This window comes from Mustelus asterias, chromosome 5, assembly GCF_964213995.1.
Source record: "Mustelus asterias chromosome 5, sMusAst1.hap1.1, whole genome shotgun sequence".
In the NCBI taxonomy this organism is placed as follows: Eukaryota; Metazoa; Chordata; class Chondrichthyes; order Carcharhiniformes; family Triakidae; genus Mustelus; species Mustelus asterias.
Genome location: NC_135805.1, coordinates 42563891 through 42588743, shown reverse-complemented (window position 1 = coordinate 42588743; position 24853 = coordinate 42563891). Strand labels below are relative to the sequence as shown.

The 24853-nt window shown below is 41.7% G+C and overlaps 1 protein-coding gene across 3 annotated transcripts in view; it reads left to right on the top strand.

The window, feature by feature from the left end:
* lca5 (lebercilin LCA5) overlaps positions 1-16200 on the top strand; it is an 84097-nt gene extending 67897 nt beyond the window's left edge. For all 3 annotated transcript variants that reach the window (XM_078212441.1, XM_078212442.1, XM_078212443.1), the window contains one exon: positions 15193-16200. In XM_078212441.1, the coding sequence (XP_078068567.1) occupies positions 15193-15950 (758 nt within the window). In that variant the 3' untranslated portion in view covers positions 15951-16200. The remainder of the gene's footprint in view (positions 1-15192) is intronic.
* Positions 16201-24853: the final 8653 nt, after the last annotated feature.

Sequence of the window (24853 nt, the reverse complement as noted above, 5' to 3'; positions counted from 1 at the left end):
CATTTTACTGATGATCGAGAATAAACTGATAGGGAAGTGATTGGCAGGGTTGGATTTGCATAGAAGCAGGAGGAGGCCATTTGGCCTTTTGTGCCTGCTCCGCCGTTCATTAAGATCATGGCTAATCATCCAACTCAATAGCCTAATCCTGCTTTTTTCCCCGTAACCTTTGATCCCATTTGCCCCAAGTGCTATATCCAGCCGCCTCTTGAATGCATTCAATGTTTTGGCATCAACTATTTCCTGTGGTCATAAATTCCACAGGCTCACCACTCCTTTGGGTGAAGAAATGTCTCCTCACCTCCATCCTAAATGGTCTACCCTGAATCCTCAGACTTTCTTTATAACTCAGACTGGTCCATCATCGGGAACATCCTCCCTGCATCTATCCTGTCTAGACCTGTTAGAATTTTTTAAGTCTCTATGAGATCCCCCCCCTCATTTGCCTGAACTCCAGCGAAAACAATCCTAACCTAGTCAATCTCTCCTCATACATCAGTCCCGCCATCCCTGGAATCAGCCTGGTAAATCTTCACTGCACTCCCTCGAGAGCAAGAAAAAGAGACCAAAATTGCACACAATATTCTGTGGCCCCACCAAGGCTCTGTGTAGTTGCAACAACATATCCCTGCTCCTGTACTCAAAACCTCTCGCAATGAAGGCCAACATGCCATTTGCTGCCTTTACTGCCTGCTGCACCTGCATGCTTACCTTCAGTCACTGGTGCACAAGGACACCCAGGTCCCACTGCACACTCCTCTCTCCCAATTTACATCCATTCAGGTAGTAATCTGTCGCTTTGTTTTTGCTTCCAAAGTGAATAATCTCCTTGTCCAAATTATACTGTATCTGCCATTGATTAGCCCACTCACCCAACCTGTCCAAATCATTCTGAAGGATCTCTGCATCCTTGTCACAGTTCACCCTCCTACCCAACTTGGTATCATCTGCAAACTTTGAGATGTTACATTTTGTTCCCTCATACAAATCATTAATATATATTATGAATAGCTGGGGTCCCAGCACTGATCCCTGTGGCACCCCACTAGTTACTGCCTGCCAATTTGAAAAGCACCCATTAATTCCTACTCTTTGTTTCCTCTCTGCCATCTCAGTACACTTCCTCCAACCCCATGCGCTTTAATCTTGCACGATAATCTCTCGTGCGGGACTTTGTCAAATGCTTTCTGAAAGTCCAAATATACCACATTTACTGGTTCCCCCTTGTCAACTCTACTAGTTACATCTTCAAAGCATTCCAACAGATTTGTCAAGCATGATTTCCCCTTCATAAATCCATGCTGACTCTGTCGGATCCTGCCACTGCTTTCTAAATGCCCTGCTATAAATTCCTTGATAATGGACTCGAGAATTTTTCCCAATACCGATGTTAAGCTCACTGGTCTATAATTCCCTGTTTTCTCTCTACCTCCCTTTTTGAATATTGGAGTGACATTCGCTATCCTCCAATCTGCAGGGACTGTTCCAGAGTCTATAGAATCCTGGAAGATGACCACCAATGCATCCACTATTTCTAGAGCCACTTCCTTAAGTACCCTGGGATGTAGATTATCAGGCCCTGGAGATTAATCCACCTTCAATCCCATTAACTTTCCCAGTAGCATTTCTCCACTAATATTGATCTCCCTCAGTTCTTCCCTGTCCTAAATCTTGCATTCTCCAACATTTCTGGCATCTGATTTGTCCCCTTTTATGAAGACAGAACCAAAGTATGTATTCAGTTGCTCGGCCATTTCTTTGTCCCCTATTACACATTTCCCTGTTTCTGTCTGTAGGGGACCTACATTTGTCTTCACCATCCTCTTTCTCTTCACATATCTATAGAAACTCTTAGTGTCAATCTTTATGTTCCCTGTAAGCTTACTTTCATACTGTATTTGTCCTGCATTTGTGTACAGGACATCCCTGGGCAATTTTCCACATTGCAGGGTGGATGCCAATGTTGTAGCTGTGCTGGATCAGCTTCACTAAGGGCATGGCAAGTTTTGGAGTATACGATTTCAGTACTGTTTCCAGAATATTTCTTTATCACATAGGATGAATTGAATTCCTGAAGACTGGCACCTGTGATGCTGGGGTCTTCCAGAGGAGGCAGAGATGGATCATCCACTCCGCACTTCTAGCCAAGGATTGTAGCAAATGTTTCTGCCTTATCTTTTGTATTGATGTGTTTGGCACCCCATTATTGAGGATGGGATATTTTGTGTCACCACCTCCTCCAGTGAAATAGGCAATAACTCTGTCTATTACTTGCTGCTTATGTTACTTGGCATGCAACTAGTTCTGTGTTGTAACTTCACTTGGTTGACACCTCATTTTTAGATATGTATGGCGTTGCTCCTAACATGCCCTCCTACACTCTTCATTGAACCAGGGTTGATCTCCTGATTTGATGGTGATGGTAGAGTGGGAGATATGCTGGGCCAAGAGATTACAGATTGTGGTCGAGTACAATTCTGCTGCTGCTGATGGCCCACAACACCTCATGGATACCCATTTCTTAAATTACTGGATCTGTTTGAAATCTATCCCCATTTAGCACAGTGGTAGTGCCACACACCACAAAGGAGAGTATCCTCAATGTGAAGATGGGGCTTTGTCTCCACAAGGACTATGCGGTGGTCACTCCTACGGATACCATCATGGACTGATGCGTCTGCAGCAGCCAGGTTGGTGATGATGAGGTCAAGTATGTTTTCCCCTCTTGATGCCCTCACCACTAGCTGCAGCCCTAGTCTAGCAGCTAGGTTTTTAGGACTTGACTAGTTCAGTCAGTAGTCATGCTACTGATCCACTCTTGGTGATGGACATTGAAATTCCCCACTCAGAGTACATTCTGCACCCTTACCATCCTCAGTGATTCATCCAAGTGATGCTCAACATTGAGGCGTACTGATTCATCTACTGAGGGTACATGGCATTTAGCAGGATGTTTCCTTGCCCATGTTTGATTTGATGCCATGAAATTTAACAGTGCCTGGAGTCAATGATGTGGACTCCCAGGGACACTCAACTCCCTCCCAACTGTATACCAGTGTGCCTCCACCGTTGGAAATGGCATACCCAGGGATAGTGATGGTGGTATCAGGGACATTGTCTGTAGAGTATGATTCTGTCAATATGACTACATCAGGCTGCTGCTTGACTAGTCTATGAGACTAGGTCTCCCAATTTTGGCACAAGCCCCCAGACGTTACTAAGTAGGAATTTGCAGTGGCCTAGGTTGATGCCGAGTGGTCCATTTGGTTTCATTCCTTTAAGACTTTTTAGCAATTTGATACAACTGAATGGCTTGCTAGGCCATTTCAGAGGGCATTGATGTGTGTCTGGAGCTACATGTAGGCAGGCCAGGTAAGGGTAGCAGATTTCCTTTCCTAAAGGACATTAGTGAACCAAATGGGGTGTTACAACAATGGATAATGGTTTCACAGTTACCATTAGACTTCTTAATTCCACATTTTTTATTGACTTTTAAAAAAATTTTACTTAGTGTCACAAGTAGGCTTACATTAACACTGCAATGAAGTTACTGTGAAAATCCCCTAGTTGCCACACTCCAGTGCCAATGCACCTAATCAGCACATCTTCAAATTGAAAATGATGGGAATTGAACCCAGGTCCCCAGACGTAATCCTGGGTCTCTGGATTACTAGTCCAGCGAAAATACTACTACGCCACCGCCTTATGAAAGGGAAGCATAAAGGACACTTAAACAGATATAGAAATAACTGAAGGTATCTTCCTAATTGTGTATAAACTGGTTTCAGATAAAGCTCGGCACAACATCGTGGGCCGAAGGGCCTGTTCTGTGCTGTACTGTTCTATGTTCTATGTTCTATTTGCAAAGGATTGAACAGGCTCGGGCACTTGCTTCTTCTCTCAATGATAAAGCTGAAGGGCCACCTGATAGAGACCTTTAAGATTATGATAAGGATGTTCTCACATGTGCATGAGACCAGCAGTATGAGCCATAAATATTAGATAGGTTTATTGTTGACTATCAGGAAATTTAAGAATGGTTGTAATGTGAAACTTGTTACCACAATGAGCAGTTGAAGTGAATCGCATGGATGCATTGAAGGCAAAGCCAGATAAAGGCAAAGGAGCAAAAAATAGGATATGCTGATAGAGTTAGATGAAGAGGGGTAGAAGAAGGCTTGCGCAGTTACAAGCACTAGCATTGACCAATAGAGCCTGCTTTTGTTGCTAGAAAACTCACTATGCATCAAATTCTCAGAATTATTTGCCTTAGTTCTCAATTGCTTATTTCACACTAATTGCCTTTATTGACTTCTGTTTTCTATTGTCTTTGTTCTGTAGATAAAAGTATTTCTGCTATATCTAAATTTTCACTCTTTGCCCTAAGGTTATTGAGTTCGTATCTCTATTCTGAACTATAAAGAAAGAAGAACATGTTTTACTGTCAGTTGAAGATTTTAATGAAAACAAGTTTAAAAAAGGACTAAATTTCAATGTGTGACAGAAAGTTGCAGTAGGTTTGTTCACCAATCCGCATTTGATGAGGATTTTTTTTGGCACTTGTCATTTTATGCCAAAAAGCAGGAGTTGTTCTCATTACAGTGGGTCTGTAGGTCTACATGCAGAGCTACAGTTTTCCATTTCTAGATGAAGAAAGAAGTTCTATTTATGTAGTGTTTCCAATGTCATAGAGGTTTATAGCATGGAAACAGGCCCTTTGGCCCAACATGTCCATGCCGCCCTCTTTTTTTAAACCCCTACGTTAGTCCCAATTGCCCGCATTTGGCCCATATCCCTCTATACCCATGTAACTGTCTAAATGCTTTTTAAAAGACAAAATTGTACCCGCCTCTACTACTACCTCTGGCAGCTTGTTCCAGACACTCACCACCCTCTGTGAAAAAATTGCCCCTCTGGACATTTTTGTATCTCTCACCTCTCACCTTAAACCTATGCCCTCTAGTTTTAGACTCCCCTACCTTTGGGAAAAGATATTGACTATCAAGCTGATCTGTGCCCCTCATTATTTTATAGACCTTTATAAGATCACCCCTCAGCCTCCTACGCTCCAGAGAAAAAAGTCCCAGTCTATCCAGCCTCTCCTTATAACTCAAACCATCAAGTCTCGGTAGCATCCTAGTAAATCTTTTCTGCACTCTTTCTAGTTTAATAATATCCTTTCTATAATAGGGTGACCAGAACTGTGCACAGTATTCCAAGTATGGCCTTACCAATGTCTTGTACAACTTCAACAAGACGTCCAACTCTTGTATTCAATGTTCTAACCAATGAAACCAAGCATGCTGAATGCCTTCTTCACCACTCTGTCCACCTGTGACTCCACTTTCAAGGAGCTATGAACCTGTACCCCTAGATCTCTTTGTTTTGTAACTCTCCCCAACGCCCTACCATTAACTGAGTAAGTCCTGCCCTGGTTCAGTCTACCAAAATGCATCACCTTGCATTTATCTAAATTAAACTCTATCTGCCATTCATCAGCCTACTGGCCCAATTGATCAAGATCCCGTTGCAATCGGAGATAACTTTCTTCACTGTTCACAATGCCACCAATCTTGGTATCATCTGCAAACTTGCTAACCATGCCTCCTATATTCTCATCCAAATCATTAATATAAATGACAAATAACAGTGACCCAGCACTGATCCCTGAGGCACACCACTGGTCACAGACCTCCAGTTTGAAAAACAACCCTTTACAACCATCCTCTGGCTTCTGGCAATGGTTGAAAGATGTTCGATGCAATTTGCAACTAACTATTTTAATTGCAGTCAACGTTGTTACACAGGCAAACACGGAAACCAATTTGTGTAGAGCAGGATTCTATAAACAGCAAATGACCAGATAAAATTTTGGTGGTCTTTGAGGGAAGAATGTTGACCAAGTCACATGTATCATTGAATTATTTTATCCACTTATTATGCAGGCAAGAGCTTGGTTTAATGTCTCATCCAAAAGATGGCATCTCTGACAGTGCAGCACTTGACTGAAGTATTAGCCCAGTACATCTGCTTAAGACTGAAGTTAAACACAACCTTTTGACTCAGTAGCAGGAGTGCTGTCAATGTTGAGCCAAAAAATACAAAAAAAAACCCTAAATCTTAACCTACTAGTGACCATGAATTAATTATTTAATTCAAAACTTAAAGTACCTCAAATGTCGGAAATCTGAAATGAAAGGTTATTTGGATAAAACACCACTAATCTGAAACATTTAACTCCATAATTCCTTCACTGATGCAACCTGACCTGCTGAGTACTTCCAGCATTTAATTCATCGTCTGTTTCAAGTTTGCACCCTTAGAGCATTTTAAATTCTTCTCTGATCCTACTATTACAGAACTCGTAGAATTTCTTGTTGCATTCAACCATCTGCAGCTGCTCTAATTTCTAAGTTTTTCTTTCATTATCTTTTTATACTTCATTTGAAGGTTAGTATTTTTCTTCACCTTTCTCCCTTTATAGGCTTTTTCTTTATTTCATCTCAATATCTTAATTGTTTTAGTCTGTGTTTAATAGTTTTTAATGTGTATTTGTTTCGCACGCTCCAAAGTATGTTCTTTACAAGTTTCCAGTGTAAATTAATCTAAGGTATTTCATTTTTCTCATATTTGAGGATTCTCAGCCCATTTACTTAAGCCCTTTTCACATGTCTTTGACCATAGATGCTATATTCATTACCAGTACAATACCTGTGTGACTTACTATTACTAAATCATGTTAAGAACTTAGTTGCAGGAGAAGGCCATTCAGCCATTCGAGCCTTCAAGTTGGACCAGAACTTCTGAGTAATGGCAATCACCATTAGATTGCCATCCACTTCTTTTGCAGTCAGGAGTTGCATGTTTCTGTCCAAAAACCTTCCAACCTGGGCCTGCTAAGAAATGTGCAGCGTACTGGCTCCTGGGACTCTTCCCCCTTGCCATGTAGAAGCACAATGAAAGTGAAGCCATACCTCCTTTTACAACATTAGCTGCCATAACTGCTAGATTAAAGCTCCCTGCAACTTTTAGAAGCCAGGGAGAAGGTAAGTGGTATGATGGGGTGGGGATAGGATGGGTCAGGGAGTAGGATGTGTTTGGGTGGTCAGTGGGGGAGGGGGGGGGGGAAATGTGGTCAGGTGGGTGGTCGGAATTGGGGGTATAGTTGGAGGTGGTGGGGGGGATAGTTAGAGGGAGTGGTCAGGGGGTCAGGCCCGATGGGGGGAAGGGGGTTAATTAATATAGTGAGCCAGCAATTGGAAGTTGTTTTAATTCTTCTAACTGTGCCTGGGTAACTATTCTGCTAAGAGAGCCAAACTCACATTTAAATCGGATGGTTTCCAGTGCATGGTAATTGCCTATTGAAATTTCCCCTCCACTCCTTGCATGGAGACTCTCATGGGGTTCCCCAGCATATCTTTTGGGGTACCCCTTGGATTCCCTGTTATTGGGTGAAACGAGATGACCGGTACTGTCTTAACTGTAGACAATACAAAACTCCTGAGGCAGATATCTCTGTATAAAGACGTAACATTTTATTTAAAGAAAACAAGCAGCTGTAAGGAGATCATCAAAAGGGTTAAGTAGCTCTGAGATAGAGCGACAGATCCTCTCCAATGAATCTGACGTATACAATCAAAAACAGATCAGTTATAGTTTTTCTTATCAATCATTCCAGCCTCACATTAGCTTAAAATCAATTATATTTAGTATACACACATCAATAATAATCCCTGACATTCACCTCAGCCAATTGCATTTTACCATCCAGCATAATGATATCTCATTTGTCCATTAAATCTGGCCCCAACTCCCATCTTGGCTAAAGTCACTTCCATGTTGGCTGTTTACCCTAGATGCTACTACAGGGATCAAAATGGACATTCCCACCAGATCATTGCCAGACTGGATAGACACATGATCCCGTGTCTAGGCACGTCCCCAACCCAAATCTAGACAATAAATATTCCTATTCATGTTGCAATATGTGTTCTCGCATAATAAACTTTCTGATATGAATTTTGCTAACTACAGAGTTCCCAGGCCTTTGGTTTTGAACTATTCACTTTATCATCATATCTTGTAGTAATCTGCCTTCGGCTGAAGCGAAGTGATTCATACAATATTTAAAATACATCAAAATATCAGCATACCTGTTTTAAAATCATAATTACTTGTTTAATTCTCTAACTGCATTCATGTGTGCAAACTATTCTTTCATTAGCTTATTAACTTGTTTCAAGAATCATTTAACTCTTTACTGGTAGTCCTGTCAGTGCCTTATGTATTCTGTTTAAAAGCCGTATTAACTGGTTAGAAATCTTCCACTTCATACCCTAATACAGTGCCTTAGAAAATACATTATGCATTACATTTACTAGCTAATAGTTTGGATGGCCTGGCATTCACAGTTTCTATTGTACCTGACTCAGTTCGTTTGATGCTGAAACCCTCATCCATGCCTTTCCTGCCTTGAGACTTGTATATTTCAATGTTCTCATGGTCAGCATCCCACATTCTACCTTTTGTAATCGCAAGTTCATCCAAACTCCACCTCCTGTATTACTCATTGGCTCAGTGTGCTTGTTGACAGGGCGGCACGGTAGCACAGTGGTTAGCACTGCTGCTTCACAGCTCCAGGGACCCGGGTTCGATTCCCGGCTCGGGTCACTGTCTGTGTGGAGTTTGCACATTCTCCTCGTGTTTGCGTGGGTTTCCTCCGGGTGCTCCGGTTTCCTCCCACAGTCCAAAGATGTGCGGGTTAGGTTGATTGGCCAGGTTAAAAATTGCCCCTTAGAGTCCTGGGATGCATAGGTTAGAGGGATTAGCGGGTAAATATGTGGGGTAGGGCCTGGGTGGGATTGTGGTCGGTGCAGACTCGATGGGCCGAATGGCCTCCTTCTGCACTGTAGGGTTTCTATGATTCTATGATTCATTAACCCCTGGTCAGACAGTGCCTTGCTCTAAAATATTTACTGTTTTAAAATTCTTCCATGTTCTCTCCCCACCCTATCTTGGTAATGATCTCCAGCCCCACACTCCCATCACCACTTTCTTAGTGGGACGGCATGGTGGCACAGTGGTTAGCACTGCTGCCTCACAGCGCCAGGGACCCTGGTTCGATTCCCGGCTTGGATCACTATCTGTGTGGAGTTTGCATGTTCTCCGTGTCTGCGTGGGTTTCCTCCGGGTGCTCCAGTTTACTCCCACAATCCAAAGATGTGCAGGTTAGGTGAATTGGCCATGCTAAATTCTTCCTCCGTGTACCCAAACAGGCGCCGGAGTGTGGCGACTAGGGGATTTTCACAGTAACTCCATTGCAGTGTGAATATAAGCCTACTTGTGACTAATAAACGAAACTAACTAGAGGTGTAAAAGTGACTTGCCCATAATGACTTAACTATCACATTCTGGTGAGTGTGTATCTGCTCCTCTCAATAATAAGACTGACCAGGAAGTAACAAGTTAATTCTCAACATTCAATCATGCCAGATGCTAATAATTGACGTTGTAAAATAGTGCTATTATTAAACATACACGTTTAGCTGTATATCTGAATTATGGAAACCTGACAGCTGCTGTCTATAACAGTCACATTTACCTCGAGATGCATTTCCAGAGTTCTCACATTAGAAGCAGGAGGGATTCTAGTTTCCTTAGGAAAGCAAAGCTGAACACATCCTGGAAGTTTGCCAACCTCTATTTTCTGTCAGCTGCTCGCACAGTGTAAGATGGCCCATGTTTCCTCAGTCTAGCTCTGCTCGTCCTATAAAATGAAGCAGATCAAAACACTAATTCTGTTCGGATTTATTTCATTGTTCTACAAATAGATCTTTTGTCTCAAAAATATTTTTAAAAATGAGTAGGCACAGGAAGAGATTTTTTATGCTTCTGTGCATCATATATGCCATTAAAATTCTCTCTGCTTTATCCTCCCACATAATGAATTAAGTGTACTTGCTTATCAGACTTCAAATTTAACCTTTCCAAAAATAAAAATTCTAAAGCTTTCGTTCCCACCCACAATTAAGTTACGTAACCAAATGTATAATTATAGTTAAAGATTGAGAAGCTGGCATTTCTCCTACCCTCTCCCCCCCCCCCCCCCCCCCCAACCCACCCCCAAACAGAAAAACTTCGACAACATTTGGCATCTTTCTGCGTGTTGGCATGTCTTTGTCAACAAAAATCCTGCCAGAAATAAGTTCTACTATTAAGAATTTACTGATTCTAATTTGAGGCTTTTTCTTTTGAAAGCTCAAATTAAACGGATAAATTGAGACCATAAATGGACATTGCAGACCTTAATCAGAGTAATAAATTTCAAAACAAATAACTGGTTGTTTTAAGCGAGCTAGCAAGTAGTCCAAATGTTGCCAAAATCATGTTCTTGAATTTCAATATACAAACAATAGGTTGTTTCATGTTCGTTACAACTGACATTCAATTATAGATAACTATTTCCAGTAAAAATACTGTAAAACTGATGTAATTTGAATGGTTGCCACTATGGAACAAGATTTACAAAGCCAGTGAACTTGACTGGTTACCCAGGCCCACTCTTTCTTTGGTTTGCTGCCTGTTTATTTCTTCTTGATGTTTCACATGGCAAGTTGCTATTAGTGAAAGATGAAAACAATGCGGGACAACCTTCACAGGTGCTCAAAGTGAACTGGGCAAGCAACTAATCAAATTGAAGTATTGTGAAATGAGCAGTACAAAGTCTGAATCAAGGAAATGTAAGTTAGGATCTTGAATTCAATGGTGAATCAGATACAGAGCGAAAGGAAAGATTTAAAACATGGAAACATACGAGCAGGAGTAGGCCATTTGGTTCTTTGAGCTCATTTCTACCATTCAGCGTGTTCATTACTGATCCTCTATCTCAATGCCCTACTCCAGCACTCTCCCAACAGGCCTTGACATCTTTAGAGTCTAGAAATCTATATTTTCTTCTTAAATATATTTAGTGATATGGCCTTTTGTGATAGAGAATTCCACAGTTTCAATATCTTCTGAGTGAATCTCCTCATCCCAGTCCTAAATGGCTTATCCCATAACCTGAGAGAGCAAAAAAGAGATGATGATGAAAAGGTTTTTTTAATTAAATCTCCATCAGGAATCAATACTTGAAGGAATGAGACTCCACACTGTAGTTCTTTTTCAGTCCTGAAAGGTTGATTTGAAGTAATTAGCGCTTAATCATGACACTAAAAGGGTACTGGACATGATATGATTTGACTTAATGTTTGTGGCGAGATTACTTCCCATCTACAGTGCAAGCACAGAAACTTCCCACTGTTTGATACATTTGACTGAGGAGCCAGATATAGCGATGCTGTTTTTGCAGCAGGGCTGCACATCTCCGGCTGCAACTCCTCAAAGGAAATTAGGGGTGGGCACTAAATGCTGGCCAAGCCAGCGACACACACATCCTGGGTGAAATTCTCCCAGGCCCCTGCCAGCAGGTTCAATGTTGGGCACGGGGTGGAGAATTCAGTGGGAGACCCAAAAATCGCTTTTATGCTGGCGTGAATTTCCCACAGCGTCTTCTGCTGATGCCCTCCATGGCGGATCAGCAAACCTGCTGGTGGCTTGCATGAAATGGATTTGCATCCTGCTAATTGGATGCAAATGAAGGCATCATCGGAATCAATCCCCCCCACCCCCCAAAATGCCCGATTCTCCGCGGCCAGCAGGGAAAACGCTGGTCCAGAACATTTCTGGAATAACGTGGAATGCAGAATTCAGAACTTCCTCCAGAGTTCAGGATGGAGACCGCCAGAGGGGAGGGGGAGGGGGGGGGGGGTGGAGGAGAGCATCAATCAGAGCATCTTCCACTTTCGGTATCATTGAGGAGATCCACCTTCTTTCTTCAATGTGGTGATTGATATTGGGAGCCTTTTAAATATGGCACCGAGATATGACAATGTGACATGTGGAATCGAGTATGCCACGAAATATGGCACTAAACCCCAGGTGCATCCTGTGGGGCTGCAGGATTTGGCGTGGTTTCTCGTCTGGCTCCGCATCAGGAAGCACTCCCTGTCTTGCCCCCCCTCACGGAACTTAGTCCAGGATGGAAGAACTTTACCCTTGTGGGGAAAAAAAAAAGAATTGTGTAGCTGCCCAAGTTTGTGGAATTTATTTAACCTTAAACTTAATTAAGTTAATAAGAAGAGGGTTATAAGCTAAACGTTATTATCGCACTAGTTTTTGGATCATTGTTTATAAAAGCATGCAGTTCTGCACTGTCATGTTCTCCAATATTTCTAGAATAGTTTTTCTCTCCCTTTACAGTCCTCCAACCCACGAGGACAACAGGTAATCTGTTCCTAGGCCTCTGCTGGTGCCATTCCAAAACTGGTAATGGGTAAATATATGGAAATAATTCCTTATCATTCTTGTCTCTCTCACCATGGGACAGACAGAGCTGGTCTCCTGTTAAAATTGATCCAGAGAAGACTAAAAGCTCTTGCTTTATTGAAAATAAACTAATGTTCTACTATTTTATCTCATACAATATTCAATGCCCAGTATTTGGATCCATGATAGATGGTAACTTTATGCTTTAATCTTTTCCAATGTATAAACAGCGGTATTGTGATAATATTGAAAATTGATTACCGTGTTGTTAAAGTAATTGTTTAAAATGCAAGTTTGTTTTTACTATTACTATATTTTATTGTACCTCTATCTGTCATTTTTGACTGACCTTTTAGTGAGATACAAAGAGCAATTTTTAAAATAAAGTTTGAAGCAGTAAACTGTATAAATGAAAGATAGCCTTGTTAGTAGCACTTTCACCTCTGAATCTGAATGTTGTGGGTTCAAGCCCTATTCCAAAGACTTGAGTAATAATCTAACAGACACTTCAGTGCAGTACTGCGGGAGTTTTGGACTCAGATTTGCCATCTTTAGGATAAGCCATTAAACCAAGACACCCTTTGCCCTTTCAGGTGAATGTAAAAGATCCTAGAGCAACATTCAAAGAAGAGCAGGAAAGCTCTTCTAGTGCCCAGTCCTGAAAAATATGACACAAAGTAGACTTGTTCGCAAAATTGAAACGTTGGACTAAAAGGACAGACATTAGAGTCTACTGGTGAACAGTTGCTTCTCTGAATAAAAGAAAGAAGTCGTCTCACAACACCAGGTTAAAGTCCAACAGGTTTATTTGGTATCACGAGCTTTTGGAGCGCTGCTCCTTCATCAGGTGATCAACCTGATGAAGGAATCATATTTCAGGAAGACATAGACTGGTTAAATAAGTAGACATATTTATAAAATTATATTTAATGCAAAGCAATGTGAAGTGGAAGAAAAAATGAGAAGAGGCAATATGAACAAAATGGTACATTTTTAAAGGAGCTGTAGGAATGGAGGTACGTGGACGTTCGCATACAGAAACCTTGGCAGCTTGGCTGTTTAAAAATGCAACAGGATTCTTGGCTTTATAAATAAGAGCCATTTAATACAAAAACAGCAAAGTTAAGGTAAACCTTTACAAAATATTGTTTAGACTTCAACTGGAGTATTGTGTTCAATTCTGGGCACCACACTTTAGGAAAAATGCCAAGGTCTTGGAAAGAGTGCAGAAGAGGTTTACTAGATTGATACAGGGTCTGAGGGAATTCAGTATTGTAAAGGGACTAGTGAAGCAGAGATTGTTCTCTTTAGAACAGAGAAGATTAAGAGCAGAAGCAAAACGATGAAGAGTTTGGATACAGTTTATTGAAACTATTCACTGAAAAGAAATATATGGGTTTAAAGTGACTGACAAACAAGGGGAGGTGAATTTTTTTTGCAGTAAATGGTTATGATCAGAAATGCATCTTTTGGAAAGGTGGCGGATAGTAACTTTGAAAAAGAAGTTGGGTATAAACTTAAAAGGAAAAACACTTCCCTTAAACTTACGGGAAGTGCAGAAGAGTGAAACTAATTTGAGAGCTCTTTATAAGGATTGTTACAAGCACAATCGGCCAAATTGTGATCATCTGAGCTTCATTGGTTTGACATTTCTCCCTCAACACCTAAAAGATGATAATTAATTGTTGTTTGAGAGAGCTTGCTGTGCACAAATGGCAGCTGCATTTCCTACATTACAGCAGTGACTGCAAAAATACTTTTAAAATATTTTATTAACTGTAAAACTTTGGGACATCTTGGGGTTATAAAAGGTCCTTTATAAATGTTGGCCTTTATTTTCTTGTGTTTAATTTGGCAAATTTAATTTGTACGAAAGTCAAATGGTTGCTATTATGGTTTAGGTCAGAAACTCCAAAGTGTTTTATGGAACCCGTCTGGATCATAAATTTTGCATCATGAATTTGGCTAGAATAAGCATGACATGTTTCATCTCAGGATGATTCAAATAACCCACTAGGGAGCTTTTATCAAACAGAGTTTAATTTAGAATCTAGTTAATATGTATGGAAAGAAAATGAGCAATAACTTTTATCAATTACAAACAAAAACAAAACAACCTCAATGATATATAACCCTTAAAAATGTATCTTAAGATGTTCCAATCAAAATCAGACCTTCCATAGACAAAACCCTTTAAACAAGTTCAACACAGCAAAGTCTAATGCTGACGTGATACTGGAATTGAGTCCTTTAGTTGGAGAATTGAAAACTCTCAGTCTTGTAAGTTCTAATGGTCCTCTTGACACACCTAGAACAGTTTAAAGTCAGAACAGCTTCCCAGAATCCCAGGTAGACTCTGGTCAAACCACCAACGGCAGATTTTCTACTGCAAGTAGGCAAGAAGCCTTGCTTTCAGCTGATCAGCAGAACTTCCAAAACCCAGGGGGAAAGGGAGAGAGACACTGCTTTCAGTCTGATGTCCACTCTCCTCTAAACTAAACACTGCTGCCAGCCAAAAACAGAAAATGAAACATTGAATTCCCTAGAGAAAAAAAAGCCTGACCAGAACCCATGACCTTCCTCCCAACAATGCAGGGCCATAAAACAACCCAGAATAAAAATAAACAGCCCCCATTTAAGCCACTTAAAGAGCAATAAAAGGACTCTCGTAGACCGTCGGCAACAATGACATCAGCTAAGGCTGTGAGCTACAGAGAACATGATTTTAAAAAACTCTTAAAGATACACTAACGTCAGAGTTACTGTTGTTTGTTTTCTGAATCCTGGAATTGATGTAATCAGCTTAACTGTCTTATGCATTTGCAGAATGGGAACGCGAAGAGCTGGAAAGAAAAAAAGAGGAGAAAGAAAGGAGAGAAAAAGAAACCAGTGCAAGAGAGGATGAGCACCAAAACGTGGCAAAAATAGACGAGAGACACAAGAAAGATATCTTGTTGGCAAAGATGCGAGAGATTGACGAAGAGGCTAATGGAAGTTCCTTGTTCTCACCGCACAACAACACGTTGTCCCCATTTTCTACAGAAATGTTGAAAAGCCGTGATTCCCCAGAAAGATTGCAAAAGACCAATGACTTTCTCAAATCAGTTGAGAATACACCAACAGAAGGTTATGGTCGCAGAAGTACCAGGACCACAGATTTCAGTGATGAGCTGAGCTTTGGTACGTATGCGCCATCTTTTGGAAAAGGAATTGGGAGGTCTGGATTAATCGAGCAAAAGGGCAATGGCAAAGAGGAACAGATGAATGGCCATCACGACCTTCTATTGAAAGACAGAAAGTCTAATTTGATGGATCAGTTGTTCGGTTCTGGAACGGCCACTGGCTTTGCCTCTAAGGAAGAGAAGTTTGCAATATCTCCTGCTGTAGACAAATCTAAATGGGATAACAACCCTTTTCCTTGGGAAAAAACAAGCATACCCCTAAAGAAAAATGTTAATGGTGATTCCATCTTGACTGATGGCATCATCAGCTCCAATCATCACTACTCCAAGTTCACCTCAATTAAACCAGCAGGAAAAGCAATTGATTCACTCGAGGATGAAATAGAAGAGGTAGTATTGTAAAACAAATGTTACACAGATGAATTTACGATCTGGAGCATTCTCATGAAAGATATTATCAAAATGTTCAAATTCACATAACTTAAAACTTCCCAAAATATGAGCAACCTCACTGATTCATTTAGCTATGTTTGTTACAAGTGGGAGTGTAAGACATTCATTCTATCAATTCAAAGTATTTGTCTCTTGTTATCTCCAAACTCTAAAATTAATGATTTATAAGATATCTGCTGCTTGAAGGTGCATTTCTCCATTTTGAGTCTTCATTGTCTTTACTCCTTCCATACTAATGAATTGCTCACTAACTTCATTTGGAAAAATAGATGCTTCTACATTACTTTCTTCTTCCTGTCTGGAAAAGTGACACTTGTGCTAATCTTCCCTTTTCATATTTGTTATTTGATCGATATCAAATCCAGCAGAGGACTGCTGGATTTGATAGCGATCCAACTAAATCCTCCAATTCTTCTGTTCGACCTGTCAACTAAGTACATGTAATGTTGGTCTTATCAACATCTTGGTGTTCCCCCAAAAAGAGTGTTCCCCTTTTAACTTCATAAAAATGTCAATCAAACACACTCATCCATAGAAAAAAGCACAGGTCCTTTTAATATCTCCTAATCTTGACCAAATAAACTAACAGGCGTTGAGAAACCACTTCAAAGAAAGAAAAACAACCTCATAAAAGTGTCAACCAGTCACTCCCCTTTGCAGCTGTGTAAACACTGCTTACAGGGCTGAATGTATTACTCTGTTTTGGGGCTCAGCCAAGCATTCTTAATGAGGCCATCTGGAAAAATGTATATATGACAAAGAATGCTTGGCTGAGCTCCAAGACTGACTAATACATTAAGCCCTGTAGGCAATGCTTTGTTGACACTTTTATAAAGTTGTAAGAGGAGGACTTTTTATCAAAGGAAATTTTCAAAGCCTGATTGCTTATTTTGTCAGATTCTGGAGCTTTTCGGCTATTTGCTAGTGAAATGATGTGGCTCATTAGTTTGCAACTTAGTGGGTGTAACTAATGGATACTGGAAGAGTGCATATAGAGGATGCATAGGAGTATTAGAAGGGGAGATGGGATGGCATAGAGGATATGATGGGGGTTGGGTAGGTGAGTTGAGGACTAGGGCCTAACAACCATATATATAGAACTGGGACTTTGCCCCAGTGAATCGAGGTGGGTCTTCTGACAAACCTGACTCGCCAACTCCATGCCGTCATTACAGTCTCAAGTCTGCTTCTGGGACTGGCATTGTTGACTCCTACCTGACTCTAACTCCTGGGGACCAAAGTCTTGTGGTCAAACTCTAACTTTTAGAAGTCAGGAACGCAACATTGGGAAATGATCCAACTCGTGGTTCCGCAAGTCTGGTTCCTGATGTAAGTCTCCAACACTGGGACTGGGTACTGAGTTCAACAAAAAAAAGTCTTGTCTAAAATGTTCAGTTACTGTGTAGGAACAATCAACAAATCAAACTGCTCCAATACACCTTGCATGTCTCAGATATAGATGTCTGGATAGTTTTGACAGTGAATTCTCAAAATGGAATTAACCTCCAATCAGTTGCATATCTGAAGTTCAATGACCATTTCAAAAATCTGAATTACTTATGTATAGTATGCAATAGGGTTTTTTTTCCCTGACTCTGTGTACAATTGGACAGGATCGCACTATTAATTCACTTAGAAGGAAAATAAAGGCGGGTTATTCTACAGGCCTGTGCTCCAACTATTTTGTTAGTATCTGGTATGCTCAGGTGTTCCATAAAAATGTACCCCAATATGCCTTCTGAAATGACTAAACATTAGGGAAAATACTTAATGCCAGTATTGCATTAAAGAAAAAGGTCATTGTTATTTGGACTGAACTCGCAAAACAAACAATAAAGGCCAAGAGTAGAGCAAATTGCAGTGTAAATGCATTGACCTCCTTAAAGTATTTGACTTGTCTTTTGGTTGGATTAATGCATTTGATAAAATAACTTTTCTGGAGCAATTAATGTGCATCTGTCATGTGATATGCCATCGAGTAAAGATTTTATGTGCAAAAGTGAAAAAGATTTTAACTTGCCTATTTTAAATCATGCTGTGTAGCACTTGCCATCAAGGTTGGCAACAGCATAGCAAGCCATAATTGTCTTGAGGGAACTTGTTAGTTCTATCATTTTAGCAACTGGTATTTTTGTAGAATAATTATTCGCAAATGTGGTAATCTATTAGATTAAATATTCATTTTATTTTTTCTTGTAACCGTTGAAAAATACAGTTCAAAATGGTCTGTTTAACGGCTAAATCATTTTATCTTAAGGCACTGTCGATTAGTTCTTAACAGTAGACACAGTTCAAAAACAGCTTGTTAAATTACTGTATATATTGATGCACAATTTCCAAAGAATGTCAAGTAGTTTTAAAAGCTTATTTATTGCCACATTGTATTTTTATACTATTTTAAATCATTTAATTCTTGCTTACCTAAGTATAATGCTACAAGTTATATAATATGATTTTGAAAGTAAATTTTAATTGTGTATCCACTATATAATTTGTTTTGCCTGATTTATTGCTCTAGTTGACTTTATTAGTTACAGTAATTTAACATGTCCTAAGCACAAAATTGCTGTCTCCCTGGGTAAAAGTTGCTGGCAAGTTCAATACTGAAAGGTTTAACATACGCAAAATCCATTCATTCTTCCTTCACTGTTGATCGAGTCAAATTTCATTATGGTTGTCTCAGTTACTTCTGTTACTACTGTTACACCAGAAATAGATAGTAACCTAGGGGCTCAAAAGAGTGAGGAAATTAATATCAGCAAAGAAATGTAAGGATCTAAAATCCAACAAATTCCTGGGACCTGATGGTTTACACCATGGGGAGATGATAACATATGGAAATGTCACTGGGCTAGTAATCCAGAGACCTAAGCTAATGCTCTGAAAACTCAGATTCAAATCCCAATGTGGCAGCTGGTGGAATTTAGATTCAATTAATCTGGAATATAAAGCCAGTCCCATTAATGGTGACCATAAAATGATCTTAATTGTTTTAAAGACCCATATATTTCCTTCCTTTAGGGATGGAAATCTGCTGTCTTTACCCGGTCTGGGCTACATGCGAGTCCAGACCCACAGCAATGTGGTTGACTTTTAACTGTCCTCTAAAATGTTCAGTTCAAGAGCATTTAGGATAGGCAGAACTAGTCATCCTGAGGCCACAGGCTAAAGCTGTGGGGACAAGGATTCAAATCCTACCATGGCAACATGTGTAATTTAAATCCAATTAATACATCAGGAATTAAAAACTAGTCTAATGATGACCATTAATGTATTTGTAAAAACCCATCTGGTTCACTAATGTTCTTTAGGAAAAGAAAATCTGCCATTTTTACCTGGTCTGGCCTACATGTGACTCCAGACCCAGAGAGATGTGGTTGACTCTTAACTGCCCCTCAGTGGTCTAGCAAACAACTCCATTGTACCTCCTCCAATCTGATCTATTGCATTCGCTGTTCCTGATGTGGTCTACTCTACATCAGAGAGACCAAACGTAGACTGGGTGATTGCTTTGCTGAACACCTTCGGTCCATCCTTAAATAGGACCCAGAGCTTCCTGTTGCTTGTCACTTCAACACACCACCCAGCTCTCCTGTCCACTTGTCCGTCCTTTGCCTTTTGCAATGTTCCAGCGAACCCCAACGCAAATTGGACGAACAGCACCTCATCTTCCGATTGGACACTTTACAACCTTCTGGACTGAACATTGAGCTATAGAACTATAGAATCCACATAGTTTAGAAGGAGGCCATTCCGCCCATCAATCCTGGGATTGTGGTCGGTGCAGGCAGTTCAACCACTTCAGAGCATGAACTCTCTCCTACACCTTCACCCCTTTTCCATTTATTTTATTCATTCTGTTTCATGCTATTCATCCATTTTATCATCCTTCTTTCTCACCTCCATTTTTCCACTTTCCATTCCAGCTCTCCTCCTTGCCCACGCCCCCCACCCCCCTCCCTTTCAGGGGAACTGCCACACTCCTCATTCAGTCTTTTAACAATCTGCACCTCTTTCTGCCATTCACTCATTCTGATCACTTAATGGGCACTTTTTAGCACCACCTCCGCCTTCTAGAACATAGAACGTTACAGCACAGTACAGGCCCTTCGGCCCTCGATGTTGCGCCGACTTGTGAAACCAATCTAAAGCCCATCTAACCTACGCTATTCCAATATCATCCATATGTTTATCCAATTTAAATGCCCTTAATGTTGGCGAGTCCACTACTGCTGCAGGCAGGGCATTCCACACCCTTACTACTCCGAGTAAAGAAACTACCTCTGACAACTGTCCCAAATCTATCACCCCTCAATTTAAAACTATGTCCCCTCGTGCTAGCCATCACCATCTGAGGAAAAAGGCTCTCACTGTCCACCCTATCTAATAGTCTGATCATCTTGTATGCCTCTATTAAGTCACCTTAACCTTCTTCTCTCTAACGAAAACAGCCTGAAGTCCCTCAGCCTTTCCTCATAAGACCTTCCCACCATACCAGGCAACATCCTGGTAAATCCCTTTCCAATCCTTCCACATCCTTCCTATAATGCGGCGACCAGAACTGTATGCAATACTCCAAGTGCAGCCGCACCAGAGTTTTGTACAGCTGCAACATGACCTCATGGCTCCGAAACTCAATCCCTCTACCAACAAAAGCTAACACACCGTACGCCTTCTTAACAACCCTATCAACCTGGGTGCCAACTTTCAGGGATCTATGCACATGGACACCAAGATCTCTCTGCTCATCCACACTACCAAGTATCTTACCATTAGCCCAGTACTCTGTATTCCTGTTACTCCTTCCAAAGTGAATCACCTCACACTTTTCCGCACTAAACTCCATTTGCTACCTCTCAGCCCAACTCTGCAGCTTATCTATGCCCCTCTGTAACCTGCAACATCCTTCCACACTGTCCACAACTCCACCAACTTTAGTGTCATCCGCAAATTTACTAACCCATCCTTCTATGCCCTCATCCAGGTCATTTATAAAAATGACAAACAGCAGTGGCCCCAAAACAGATCCTTGCGGTACACCACTAGTAACTGAACTCCAGGATGAACATTTCCCATCAACCACCACCCTCTGTCTTCTTACAGCTCGCCAATTTCTGACCCAAACCGCTAAACCACCCTCAATCCCATGCCTCCGTATCTTCTGCAATAGCTTACCGTGGCGAACCTTATCAAACGCTTTACTGAAATCCATATACACCACATCAACTGCTTTACTCTTATCCACCTCTTTGGTCACCTTCTCAAAGAACTCAAAGGTTTGTGAGGCACGACCTACCCTTCACAAAACCGTGTTGACTATCCCTAATCAAATTATTCCTTTCTAGATGCTTATAAATCCTATCTCTTATCCTTTCCAAAACTTTGCCCACAACAGAAGTAAGGCTCACTGGTCTATAATTACCAGGTTTGTCTCAACTCCCCTTCTTGAATAAGGGGACAACATTTGCTATCCTCCAGTCTTCTGGCACTATTCCTGCAGACAATGACTACATAAAGATCAAAGCCAAAGGCTCTGCAATCTCCTCCCTCGCCTCCCAGAGAATCCTAGGATAAATCCCATTCTGTATCATATTGAATGGTGGTGCAGTCTCAAAGGGCTGAATCGCCTACTCTTGCACATATTTTCTATGTTTCTACCAAGGAGCCCAAGCAAAACTAAAGCCAATGGGAATTGTTGGGGGTCTTTCCATTGTTTGAATCAAAGGAAGATGGTTGTCGGAGGTCAATCCTCTTGATCCTGGGACATTGCTGCAGGGTTTCCTCAAGGTAGTGTCCTACACCCAACAATCTTCAGCTGTTTCATCAATGACCTTCCCTCCATCATGAGGTCAGAAATGTGGATGTTCACGGAAGATCGCACAATGTTCAGCAGCATTCATGACCCCAAAGATACTGGAGAGGTTTGTGTCCAAATGCAACAAGACTTGGACACTATCCAGGTTTGGACTGATATGTGGCAAGTAATAGAAGTGCCACACATGACAGTTAATGATCCACCTTCAATAAAAGAGAATCTAACCACCCTCCGCCCACCCCCAATATTAAATAGCATTACCATCACTGAATACTCCGCTATCAACATTACCACTGACCAGAATTTGAACAGAGCCAGCCATATAAATACTGTGGTGATGAGCAGCTCCTTTACTAGGAAACCTGCGGTGAATAACTCAGCTCCTGACACCCCAAAGCCTGCCCACCATCTACAAGGCACAAATCAAGAGTGTGATGGAATGCATGCCATTTGCCTGGATGAGTGCAGCTCCAACTATTTCTGTTAAAATACAATTAAACAAAGTGAGGGACAAAGTAAAAGGGGAAGCCCCTTAAAGGGATACTTCCCTAAACAAATCACAAATGAAACTTAAATCATTAAACTAAAAGATGATTAAAGGCTCAATAACGCACCCCAGTCTCTGCGGTTCCCAATGATCGTGGAAAGCCTCAAGGGTGCTGGTGGACACCGCAAGCTCTCCCTCCAGGGACACCCAGCTGAGATTGTAGTCTTGGAAGAGGGCCAGATAGTCGGGTCAGACATGGGTGGCACGGTGACACGGTCTTTAGTACAGCTGCCTCACAGCACCAAGGACCCAGGTTCAATTCCAGTCTCATGTGACTGCATAGAGTTTGCACGTTCTCTCTGTGTCTGCATGGGCTTTCTCTGGGTGCTCTGGTTTCCTCCTACAGTCCAAAGATGTGCGGGTTATATTAATTGGCCATGCTAAATTGCCCCTTAGTGTCAGGGGGATTATCAGGGTAAATTTGTGGGATTATGGGGATAGGGCCTGGGTGGGAATGTGGTCGGTGTAGGCTAGATGGGCAGAATAGCCTCCTCCTGCTCTGTAGGGATTCTATGACCCTCAGTCACCCGCTGCCTGGACTTGTCGATGGCAAGTTTGACAAGGCCCAGGAGCAAGTTCACAAGGAGGTCTTGCTCCTTCCCCACCCCTCTTCACACCGGGTGCCCATAGATCAGGGGCGTGGGGCTGAGGTGCAAACAAAACTGCAACAAAATATTCTTTATCCAACTTAAAAGAGATTTCACTTTAAAACAACCTATGTAAGCATAGACTCCACAAGAGTGCAAAAAAGGACAGGTATCTTGGGAGTCAATGAACCGATGCATCCTACAGTTTTATAAAACTGCTGAGTGCAACATCCACCCCTGGTCCCCAATGTTAAGGGAGAGGATTCCACTGTAAAGGGACTTCCACTGGGGACCTCTGCCACCAGACAGCAACAAGGCACACCAAGGTATGTCTGGATGACGGACAGGGGCAAGGAAGTGAAGGGTGTGCAGCAGTAGCCCATACAGGAAACCCCTCTGTGCCGTATGAAAGGGCACTGAGGGCATTTCCACAAGGTGACTCAGGCTGTGCGGCTCCGGCTCTCAAGGGGGATTTGGGGCTTGAGGCCAATGTGAAATTCCTCTGAGCAGGGTGCACTCAGACAGTGGACTGCTGACTGCCCTGAGATCAAGAGTGCTTTCGGATCCGAGCATGATCGTTTTGAGGTCATGGGTGGCATTGGTTGTGGACTGGCCCCTCACCGCCACGTGATGTGCCAATACATGGGGTGTCATCCAGTCCACTCCTCTACCACCCAGCACATCCCCAACCCTGGCCACCCCGGCAGCCACAGCCTGTACCTCTGCCAGGCAGCTGAAATGGTGGTGGAGGTGCAGATTCCTGAGCAGCGGCTCCCTGACGACAGCCACTAGTCCAGATGGGGGAGAGCTGTGGCACGAGGTGACCTTGTTCCAGACTTTGAGTAGACCCTGGTAAAAGATGGGAACGCTTGCAGGGAAGACCTGTTAGGTCTATGAAAAGAACTTCACGTGATAGTTCAGGCAGTGCACCTGCTGGAAAAAATCTGAGTCCAGCTCCAATAACACTCAAGAAACTTGACACCATAGAGGACAAAGCAGCCCGCTTGATTGGCACCTAATCCACTACCTTAAACATTTACACTATTAGCATTTACAAGTTGCACTGCAGTAACTCACCAAGGTTCCTCCGAGAGTACCTTCCAAACCCACAACCTCTACTACCCTGAAGAACAAAGGCAGCAGAATCACGGGAACACCACAACTTCCAAGTTCCCCTGAAAGTTACACACCATCCTGTTGTGAAACTATATTGACATTCCTTCACTGCCATTGCGTCAAAATTCCCAAACTTCTGAACAGAACTGTGGGTGTTCCAACAATATATAGACTGGAGTGGTTCAAAAATGCAGCTCAACACCACCTTCTTGAGGGCAATTAGGGGTGGACAATAAATGCTCGCCTAGCCAACAATGTCCACCTCTCCTGAAAGAATAAAAAAAATTTGAGTTATCTCTAGAAATAGTGGATGAGCTAGCTTGATTTTCCAAAATTCCTTGTGTTCAGGATGGGTCTGATTAGATAGGAATTTTGCAAATGTTAAGAAAAGTGGGAGAGAGCAAACAGTGAACTGCAGACCTATTAGTCTAACATCAACAGAAGGAGAGCATTCTGCACTGGCATTCTAGAAGAGCATCAATCCCAGGACCACACCCCCATCCCCACCCCGTAACCCCATGCATTTCCCATGGCTAACCCACCTGCTGCAGTTAAGCTAGGCTTACGGAGTCATTTTCCATTGAAGATTGCATAGAAATTTGCAATACAGAAATATTCCAAGTTGGTCTTTAACCTCTGCAGAAAAAGTCATCCTAAACCTGTACCCTTACTCCTTTATTTACCATCTCTCTCAATCAGCTTTCCAGCTCATGTTCCAAAGCCAAATCCTTCTATCCCTACAGGTTATTTCTGGTCTCTAACTTCATCCTTAACTCAAAAAGCAGTT